The sequence below is a fragment of the Anarrhichthys ocellatus genome, unplaced genomic scaffold (assembly GCF_004355925.1).
Source record: "Anarrhichthys ocellatus isolate YVR2014 unplaced genomic scaffold, GSC_Weel_1.0 scaffold4, whole genome shotgun sequence".
In the NCBI taxonomy this organism is placed as follows: domain Eukaryota; kingdom Metazoa; phylum Chordata; class Actinopteri; order Perciformes; family Anarhichadidae; genus Anarrhichthys; species Anarrhichthys ocellatus.
The window spans coordinates 16355937-16367095 of NW_022280034.1; the positions used below are offsets into that span (position 1 = coordinate 16355937).

Consider the following 11159-nt stretch of genomic DNA (forward strand, 5'->3'; position numbering starts at 1 on the left):
GAAAAAAGACGAGTCATCAGCCTCCAGAAAAAAAAACGAAAACATTTCATGCAGGAAGGAAAGAAAATACACAGTGGATGCCTCTCTATCCTCACCATAAGGAATGTCTGATTTCTCCTCCTCCTCGTTCACATCCTCGCCGCTCGCCATCCATCGACAGTAACTTCCATCGCTGTGTGAACTGAGAAGGTAGACTCCGTCCTCTGTCCACCACACGCTCTCCAGTTGCTACGGTTACGTGTAAAAACACACAAAAGCAAACACCGAGATTAAGCTAGCTGGTTATGACAACAGTGTATTCGGGACTGGCTGCTATTCAGTTCAGCTGTCACGGCCTTGCACCGAGCTACGGAACAGTTACCTGTGTGGCGGGGATGTGCTGGATGGCTCGCTGCTTCTTCAGATCCCATATGACCATGAGACCTCGTCCGTAGCCAATGACGACCTGGTTCGGGTCGACCGGGTTCTCCTGCAAGGCCTCCACGTGTTCCAGATTCCTGCGGCCGATGTAGTCGTCCGGTACACTGGAGGAGACGGGACAGAGAGGATAAATGCGGGGGACAGAACATCAACCTCATTATTGATCCGTAGGTACTGAGAGGCAGTGTATTGTGTTGGTGTGTGAGTGATAGCACTTTAGTCAGAACGATCATTAAAAATCCAATCCTTTTAAAATAAAGGGAGCTTCTGTGCATTTCCACAGAGAGAAGAAAAACTAAGGAAAAAGCTACAGAGTATCAGTTTAAGCTTGTGTTGAGTGCATATCAGGAGACTGAACAAACTGTCAAAAAACATAACATCAGTGTACTGCTGTGGACGAGGGCAGCAGCAAAACCTATTCTAGACACAGAAGAATCTGTTTAAGTGTTCGCAATATTTAGAATATTTTATTTGACTGCTTTTTACCTTGCAATCAAATGGCCTTTTCCGACGGGAAACCGAAGTTATTATCTTGCAGAACACAGAAGTCGCTGGTGTACCGCTGCCTCCATACGTCCGTTCATTTGTGTTATTGTGCGACTGGTGAATCCAAACTTACCGGTTAAAATCACCAAAGCCACACAATAAAACAAACGAAATGATCGAGTGAGCGGTAGACCAGCAAGTCCAGTGTGCAGGGAGGTAAAAAATGATGTTTTTGTCAAAAGAGTCTAATAGATAACGGCAGGAGTTCCCCGTTGCTTTAAACTGATTTTAATTATTTTAGGTGTGTAAAATGTGTTCTGCTGCTGCCCCCATCCGCAGCACTACATTGCTTTGCTCCCGTGCTGGTAAACAACATCTCCTGCGGGTAATACGACTTTGGAAAAGTACCTCACACAACCTCACTTCAAAAACACCTGATCGATCCCTTTAACTTGCTTCTACAGGCAGTTTAGTCTTTTTACAGTTGATAAGATGGATTTAGGGATCACAAATGACAAGAGGTCTTACATGCTGGCACGAAGGTTGGCTCAATAGAGGCGCTAGACCCTCACTGGGCTTTCACACTAAAAGGTCAAGTCCAACACTGCTTGAGCCTGGCCATTATTTCCACTGAAGAGAGCGTCTGCACTCCTAAAGCCCCCGGGTTCCCTGTGTGGCATTTACTTTTTGGTGATTTGAGTTATTGCTCATTTTTTGACAGTATGTGCCACTAGCGCAGAACAAAAAACCTGTACCCATCTTGTTGAGGGGCCCTAAGTCAAATGTGAATATATTTTACATTTTGGTTGATATTGTGATTCTATTCTTGAATAATTGAACATATAGACAACCAAAATAAAATCACTTTCCCTGTCCCAGGAGTATTTGTTTTCCGCTTGGTTCTAATGACATGTTGACACGCTTCACAGATTAGACTGAACAGAAACATCCAGCTCTATTTTGTATGAATGTAATCTAGTATATTGTTGGCGAGACAAAGATTTGAGTGAGTTCCTGGACACATCGATAACGACTGCTGTAAACGCTGTTGATTTGTAGACTATTTAAATGAACTAGGGACAGTCTCCCTCCCTGGCTCATTGTTATGGTTGACGTGAGATGGAGGCTATAAGCGAGGCGTGTTGTGGTTGCCCACCTGCTGGCCACTTGGTCTAGACTAATGTTCCTCTCTTCCAGCTCTCTGAACCCGGGGACTTCCACTATGAAGACGTGTCCTCCTTCTGTCCCCAGCAGCAGCAGCTCCCCCGAGGAGTGAGCCAGCACTGCTGTCACTCTGGTCACACTTGGAGGGGCACTGAGGAGGAGAAGAGAGCGGTGACATCACTTGGGGGAATGAAGGAAGAGTTGACGTTTGTATAAAGCCGGGCTGTAGCTAATTTGCTGGTTATTGTCTCAATCATTTGGTCTATAAAATGTCAAAAAAATAACAGTTATAATTACTCACAGCCGGAAGTTATGTTTTAGCTTGTTTTGCCAAAGGTCCAAAACCCAGAAACTATTCAGTTTACCATGATATGAAAAAATAAATGCATAAAACCCTCACATTTAAGAAGCTGAACCATGAAATTGGTTTGAAATTTATGTTCAAAAAATGGCTGAAACAATCAAAATCCTTGCTGATCAATTTTCTGCCCATTGGCTAATTGACTAATTGAGTAATCGTTGCTGCTCTGGTACAGCATCTTTATAAAGAATGTATCTAACTGGGTTGGTATGCAGGGCCTTGATGGATTTGCCTCTTGGACCAAATCATTCCAAGAAGTTAGGAGCCCCGGGAACTAAATCAGCCATGTTGCTCCAGTCTGGAGGTTTGATCAGTCAGCTCCATCCTGATAACTGCCTAGTGATTGGCGAGGTACAACGAGGAACATTTAGGGGGCACAAACTACACACCCAGCAACCACAACTGGAGCTAATATCCTTTGGTTGAAATGTAGATACAATTCAGAAGTTCCCAAAAAGGTTTTTCTTAAAAACTACCTGCTTTGGAAAAGGGTCAGGAAAGGGGTGTGTGTGTGTTACCCAGGTGGTCCCGTGAGAGTGAAGCGTCCTATCTCCAGAAGTTCAGAGAGTCCCTTGTGAGCTTTTAAAGTCCACATGTGCAGACTGTTGTCATCCAGCAGGGTCACCAGTTCAACCTAAACGTAAGCCACAATCAATCAATACTGTCCAAAATGCTATTAAAAAAGGCATTTACTGGTGGCTGGCAGGGAACATAATTCCATACAAAGTCTCCTCTATGAAAAACAAGGCTGGCTACATTAAAGCTACTACGAGGAACTTTAATGTTGTGTTGATTTTGGCTGTCCCTGTGGACAAAAGTGGTAGTGTCCGAGCACCAGACTCCATTTAGAAAACCTCTCATTTTACTGCAGTAGGGTCCGACAGTCTGCCCAGCTCAGTCCTGGTTCTGGTACTTCCGTGCCCCCCCCCCCCCTTTCCCGCAAACGGGCCGAGCACTATGGCCCGTCAGAGGCCCTGCTGGAGTCTGTGCTGAAGAGGTTTATGGTGAACCTGGGTGATTTCATCAGATTATGCCGGAATCCGACCCGGTGGCCCTCTCTGATGGTCTCATTTATTAATAAAGGTCATGTGGAGAACCTGTCAAAAGTTCCTCATAGTACCTTTAAAAAGCAGAACTACTACTGCATAATGTTCTTTGACCGTACCTGGTGGGGGAGGAAGTGCACCTGTGTCACGGCAGCATTCTCATCATGTAGACCCATGAACTCCACACCCGGAGCTCCATATCTGACCGCTGGTCAAGGAAACACTGATGATGATTGAATTGGGATATTAAAATACCAAGAAACTGATTTATGGGAATTTTTTGGCATATATTGTAAATAGGTGCACACGATGACCGGGGATGTGCTCCAAAAGGTTAAAAAGGCTTCTTAATATCTCAACTTTAACGGTGCTAAATTCGAAAAATCCGTGCATTACTATTGCCTCCACTCGCCTCTCAACATTCAACATGGCGACGGCTGAGCCAGCGACTAGCAGCTAACGGTGCTTACAGCGCTGACAAAGCTATCCGAGTTTACCCAAATAGACAGGTGCATCATTTCATCTGATTCGATGTGATTATGGTACAGACGTATCTTCTGTGATACTACGTAGACAAGAAATTCAAAACTTCAGATGAACTCACTGAATTGTTACAACTCCAGTAAAATTAGCCTAAAACGCCTATCCAAGGCATACCCAAAGTAAATTGAAAGCTGTTCTTGAACCATTTGGAGTACATGCATGGTTTTGGTCTCTTTTGAAAGGTAACACTCTGAAGTTTTTTCCCCAACAGTGAGAATCACTATAGGTGCTACTGGCATTGAGTAATAGAAGTTTGAACACACTGAAGTAGAAGGTTTATATTTCCGCCTGAATATTGTTTTGCAAACTGATGCCTGCAGATGACTATAGCTGAGACTTATTAGCTGGAAAACACAATGGGACCACAACATGAAGCCTTACCTAGTCCAAGTTCATATTTGATAACAATACCACAGAAAATGAATATTTCACACATGTTTTACTAAGGGTATGTCTAGGCGCTTTCCAAAAAAGACATTTGGAGACCCATGGTAACATACCTAGGCTGTATAGAAATGTGTATTCATAATTCAAACTAAAGCTTATTTATGTCTAAATAGTTATCTATAAGTTATTTTGCCATTATTCACTTTCCTAAATTCTCCAAAACTCCCAAAAACCACACTTTGCATTTACAGCATGGACACAGCGACCTGACCCGCGGTTACGCAAGTTCCGTGTTCTGCCTCTAAATCCACCCCCCTGAAGCTGCATATCATTATTTTCAAAATTTCATTGGCTATACGAAGCGTCAGTCATCAGAACAATCGGTTGCAATTGGCTCGAGGTTTACACGAAAGAAGAGGGGCAGGCACTTTCCTTCAACGCGGACTCTCGTTGGCTATTGTAGGCTGTAGACAGGACATGGAAGCTCCTAATAGGTCAAATGAGGTGTCAATCTAAACGTCAGACTACAGCCGCCATTTTGAGATCCAGAGAGCGTCAATGTTTACATGCAAACTGAACTTACGTTGGAAAATACATGGATAGTTAGGCATATCTGCCAGCTTATTTGAAATGATGCAACAGCAGTCCGTGGGTATTTATGGACGTAATAAAGTGTTTTGGACTAAATATTTTACTGGATTGGATCATCTGGACCTTTGGCAATGTAACAAGCCCTTTCTTGTTGGAATAATATCGAGGGGTGGACTTCTATAAAGCTTCATCGGTGAGTTGCCTCGATTTTGTAAATGTTTGTTTGCGGGTTGGTGGTCTGACAGAGGCGTTGATTGTACCTGCTGTTGTGATTGCATCTTGAAATGGTTTGCATAAATCGAATTACAAGAATCTTAGGTTTCCAAAGATATGTCGCATCAGTGCCTACCTATACATAGCAGTTGTGTACATAACACAGATGTACAGTTAATCTTGATCGCAATATTGGTCAGAAAAAAGAATAACTATAAGATATTTTCCTCATACAGCCCTCTCTGTTGTGTGGTGAACGTTTTTTAAAACCGCGTGGAGACACCACATCATCCCTACGCAGGGAATCGCAACACGCCATCAAGTGATTTGTGCGCTGCATGTTAAAGAACAGTAGCTGCTCTGTTCTTTGACTCAGTCTGAAGTATCTGACACTTTAGACTCATAATATTCATTCAAAGATTTCCCTTCATCTGCGCCCTCTTGCACTTTCTATCCAGGAACAATCTGCTGCATTGTATGAAATGGATCACCCCCAACGAGAGAAGGCATCAAAACCAGTGTGTGTCTCTCTGTGTCAATGGGGAGAGTGCACCGACTGGCTCCGCCGCGACGTCAATGAGTGGAATTGTGCGACAGGACCGGGGCGACACAATGACTCGGCCGTAGCGTGGGAAAAATGAAAAGCACCTGAACCAGGTACCTATGTGAACTGCAGACGGGGATTTAGTGGCGTCACACGCGCTCATTAGCGCAGAACCTGCCTCAAGTTCAAACATGACAGATTCCTCCCTGGGAACTATTCTCACTCTCTCTCACACGTAGAGGGAAGGATACAGTTTGATGGCCCCGGAGCGGGTGCCGATGGCCAACAGCTGCAGGGAGGGACTGTAGCCCAGAGCGCTGGGCTGGTGGGGGAATCCATGCTCCACCGTCTGAAGAGGAGAGAGGGGGGACAGACAAGGGGGGGTCATGGTGAGACCGGGCTGACACGGCAGAGACAATATCAGGACAGGATAGACTCAAGAGACTGCGGGGGGCAGATAACAGCATGTGGACAAGAAATAGGAAGGATTTATTTATTTTATCTTGAGCAAATGTTCATTTCTTTGCTCGTTTTGCATAGAAAACGTTTTCCTCTCTGATTTAATGCACGGGGTGGTGTGTTCTTTATACTATGACAGTTTTACTGTAATTAGATTTGATTATAGCCTCGCTAACAGTATATCACACTATATTAAATCCCAACTGGCTTCTGAATCATCATTGATTCATCACATGTACCTAATAACCACCAACAGCAGCCGTCATCATTTAAGTCAGAGCAGACCTATGATTCAGCTTAAAGCACTAAAAGTCAAGACATTACAAAGTGCTCCACAATAAAAGCCAAAATGAAAAGATCAAAACCATACGCAAATGAATTTCTTCGGTGCAGATAAATAATAAAGACAAGGTTTATAGATCGATGTGACAAAAGAAAATCCGGTCACATTGTTCATCTTGTATTGCTCTCAAACTGTGTGTATGCTTGTCTGACGCATGGGTCAGCTGCATGTAACATGTATATCACATGTTCTGCTTTTTAAATAAATATATGTCCAGGAAATGATGCATCATTTCTACATCTGGATTTAGGTGTAACTCGCCTTTCATCTGGTCTTGCACATTAAAGAACTTCTCTCTTTTTAAATAGTGACTGTACAGCAGATAAACAGGAGACACTGAATGGTTTGTTCCCTTTGGTTTTTTACAAACTTTCTGTGAATCATTTAAAAGAATATGGCTCAGAAAGGAGGAAATAAGGTCATGTGCCCACAATCTCTTACTTGTTTATTAGCAGGTAGGTGTAAACACAAAATGACAAGCTATCGTTAACACCAGATAACATTTGGCAAATCCAGTTTGGACGCTGATAAAGCTGTGCACCTCTCTGCAGTAGAAATACACCAAACTAAGGATGTTAATAATTAACCGTAAACCACCAATAAGACTTGTGACCGATTAATGCTGTCATAATTATTTTTTTAAATGAGCGGCTTGTCGCTACACTAAGAATAGGTTGTCCACCTTAGTGTAGCGAAAACAAGCATCCCTGCACCAAACATACAAAAGTATGCCAACACCAGGAGGCAGTTATTTTTGGATGGTCAAGTACAGCTTAATGATAAACATTCTTTTGTAAATAGAACAATGAGGACCAGATTCACTTTCTGGGAGAGTCTGCTGTTGTGAGGTTTTAACAGACGACATTACTTTGCTCCAATCCATTGGCTCCCTGCTCGTTTTAGAATTGATTTGTAAGATTTTACTGATCACTTTTGAAGCACGTCTGGGCCATGAGATATATAGCAGAAATGTTGACCCCTTATGAGCCAGCTCGCAGCCTTAGATCCTCAGGTGGGGCCCTTCTGTCTGTTCCAAAGTCGAGGCTCAAAACTAAAGGTGACCGTGCTTTTGCCATCAGGGCCCCTCGGCTTTGGAATGAGCTGCCTGAGGAGATATGGCTCACAGACTCAGTAATCTCTTTGAAATCACTTCTTAAAACACATTTTTACAGACTGGCTTTTACCATTTTATTTTATTATTATTATTATAATATTCTATTTTTGTTGTCGTTCTTATCGAATGGATTGGTTTTATTGTTTCATATACTGTACTGTTTTATGAGGGCTTACATTTGACCTTAGTTAGTCTTTTGTCATACTGTCTTGCTTTGACTGTCACAGCACTTTTAAACTCCGGTTTTAAAGACACTATACAAATAAAGTTGCCGTTATTGGTACTTGCCTTGTTGAACTGGAAGAGCTCCTGTTTGAGTCTATCCCTCTGAGACTCTTGGCCGTGTCTCCTGAACCTCTTCATCCTGCCTCAGCACCAGCAGGGAGCCTCAGGGGCCCACTGACACACGCTGCAGGGGGAGAGCAGAGGTGAGACACGGAACCGAGTGTTGCATTACGGATCCTCCGTTATTTCCTTCCTTTACGTGACACACTGATTAAGTGCTGTCCCATTTTGTCTTCCTGGTTAAATCTAGGTAATTAAAATGGTATGAGATAGTGAAAGTGGTTCGGTGGAGACAGACTATCCTCTGCAGATATGCCACAAAACGATTGCTGCTAAACCACGAATCTGTTCCATCACCTAAAACGGCACCCAGCACAGATCAGCAGGCGGTCAATAGCAGAATAAAAAAGGTAACAAAAAGGTGTTCTGAGGTGTTCTCAACCACGAGAGCATGTAGCCACGACAAAATATTATGCAGTATAGTGCAGCAGAATGACAGATCAGCTGTGGACAGACACATAGATGCACTTTTTTATTTATTTAAGCATTTTAATAATGAAGAACACATTCCCAAAGACCGACCTGACCAAAAAAAAAAGAAAAAAAAAAAAAAAAAAAGAAAAAGACAGTACACCACCTCAGAGTGTCAAAGAGAAACTTCCTGTTTCAACAGTTTCTCTTCAAAATGATGGCAGACCACCTCAGTGTCACTCAGACTATATCAAGACATTATGATGTGGAATTTCAGAATGAATAATAAAAACAAAAAAACAGATTAGCTTGCAAGAATGAGCATCAAAAGAGTTAATTACACAGTGACAATATCTAGTCCGATATCTTTCAGAAGTCATTTGGCCCAGCCTCTGAACTAACACACACGAGTGGGTGGGGTCCTGGCTGCCCCCTCCCAAAACAAAAGATAAAGAGCCAAAGGTCAATCAGGGCAGGACTAACACACACGCGCACGCACACACAGAGAGAGAAAGGAGGAAGCAGGAAGACAGAGCAAAGGAAAACCATATTTCATCCTTCCATTCTTTTTTGAAAGCAACAGATAGGAAGTCAACTAAAGCACTGACAGAGAACATTAACCAGTGGCCAAAGGCTCCACGTTATACGGAGAGACCGACTCACTGAACTCCATCAGGCGGAGGGAAGGTTCAACCACAGAGCGCCGTCAAGGCCTCTAGGCCTCGTGGTTTGTGGAGCTCTGGTATTACCCTCAAATCAGCAATGAGGCTTTGACTCACTGCTGGGCCGCATCACACATTTCCCACTCCAGCTTCCGCAAAGAAAAAGCGAGGCTACTCTGACAGAGAAATAGTTACTGGAAAGGTACGGAGCATATTAACATGCACGTGTGTATATGTGTAGCTGTGTTTTGGGGTTTGCCAATACGCACGTCTTCCCTGGAGTTAAGTTGGATGTTACATTCTTGTTAGACCAGTGAATTGTTTTTAGAAAACCATTGCTTTCTGCTAGATCGACCAACAGTCCAGAAACCTGGGAAATGTAATTAAGTATAGTGCTGAGATGAGGAAAAGCTGTACATTTTCACATCCGGGAAGCTTAAACACACTGGGAAACATCCACACTTCAAAAGCGCTGCTTGCGGCGATTCTTGAGAACCGCTCATCGCTCCAGGGAAGTGAAGAAGAGTTTGGTTGTAACGTTGGTGTACCCGGCCCGCCGTCCAGCAGCAAAAGGCCCGGCATTGTCGACTCAGTCTGCAGAGCCATGAAGCTCCACCCCCTGCTGCTCCACAGAGCACTGTTCATTCCTTTATTTAAAGTGTATTGATTTTGATAGTGTCGCATGTCCAAATTGCACCAAATTCCACAAGGCACTCCCTTGGGTCCATATTAGTGGAGCAACGGATCATAAAACTCACGGTTCGGATCAGCACAAAAGAAAAAAGGGAGCAAATCGAACTTTTAGATCCCTGATCATGTTTTTTTGCCATGGATACTAAATGCAGATCATTGATGATCCATATTGGCAGATTTAGATCCTTTGTTATTAGACTATAGCAGCTGGTCTACAAGGATCCCAAAAATCTGTTCAACCGGTCTGAAGTCAGTGCAAACCATCACAAAAACTAAAGGTTAACCTTTTACTTTCTAAATGGTAAGTTATAGTGGTTCTTTTCTTCCTAAAAACACTATTTAAATAAGGAAGCAAAATATTGTATTTTTATTGATTAAAAAACAAATCTTGTCATTAGTAGTTTTAATGATAATCTGCTTAGAGCTAGTGTAAACAGGTCATAATTCATCTCTAATATCCATTTATGTTGTTGTGAAAACATCTTCAAACAACTGGAATTATTTGTTTCTAATACGTTTCTCACCAAAACTACATTTTACTCGATCACATTATGATTACGTTATAATTTACCTTCGCCCAATACTCATTTTCACTGAACAGAGCCTGAACGCATCATAGTGTAAGTGAACGGAACCTCAGTTTGTTGGCAGTTAGTGGTGCTATCATCGTCCTCCTGTTGATTCAAACACGGATTAGTCGTTTACAGTGTAACATTATCAGATCACCGACTAGAAAAGCATAAATGCTGTCCTGATCACACATTTTACTGAATATTGGCGGATAACGATATTAGTAAAACTTTATTTCACACTGTGATGGTTAACATTAAACTGTGTCATTAATCCGCAGTTCACATGCGTGCCGAACCGTTAGGGGGGGTGGGATCTGTACGGATATATATACACATATATATATATACACATACATATATATATATACATATATATATATATATATACATATATATATATATATATATATATATATACACATATATATATATACATATATATACACATATACATATATATACACACATATACATATATATATATATACATATATATATACACACACATATATACATATATATATATATACATATATATATACACACACATATATACATATATATATATACACATATATATACACACACATATATATACACATATATATATATACACACATATATATACACATATATATATATACACACATATATACATATATATATATACACATATATACATATATATATACACACATATATATACACACATATATACATATATATATACACACATATATATACACACATATATACATATATATATACACACATATATACATATATATATATACACATATATATA

At 41.6% G+C, this 11159-nt stretch overlaps 1 protein-coding gene across 3 annotated transcripts in view; it reads right to left on the reverse strand.

The window, feature by feature from the left end:
- llgl2 (LLGL scribble cell polarity complex component 2) overlaps positions 1-11159 on the reverse strand; it is a 50852-nt gene that overhangs the window by 12601 nt on the left and 27092 nt on the right. For all 3 annotated transcript variants that reach the window (XM_031842982.1, XM_031842981.1, XM_031842983.1), the window contains exons 2-8: positions 7960-8080; positions 6007-6104; positions 3597-3678; positions 2950-3065; positions 2063-2221; positions 362-524; positions 96-228 (exon numbers count right to left, since the gene is read on the reverse strand). In XM_031842982.1, coding sequence (XP_031698842.1) covers positions 96-228; positions 362-524; positions 2063-2221; positions 2950-3065; positions 3597-3678; positions 6007-6104; positions 7960-8034 — 826 coding nt within the window. In that variant the 5' untranslated portion in view covers positions 8035-8080. The remainder of the gene's footprint in view (positions 1-95; positions 229-361; positions 525-2062; positions 2222-2949; positions 3066-3596; positions 3679-6006; positions 6105-7959; positions 8081-11159) is intronic.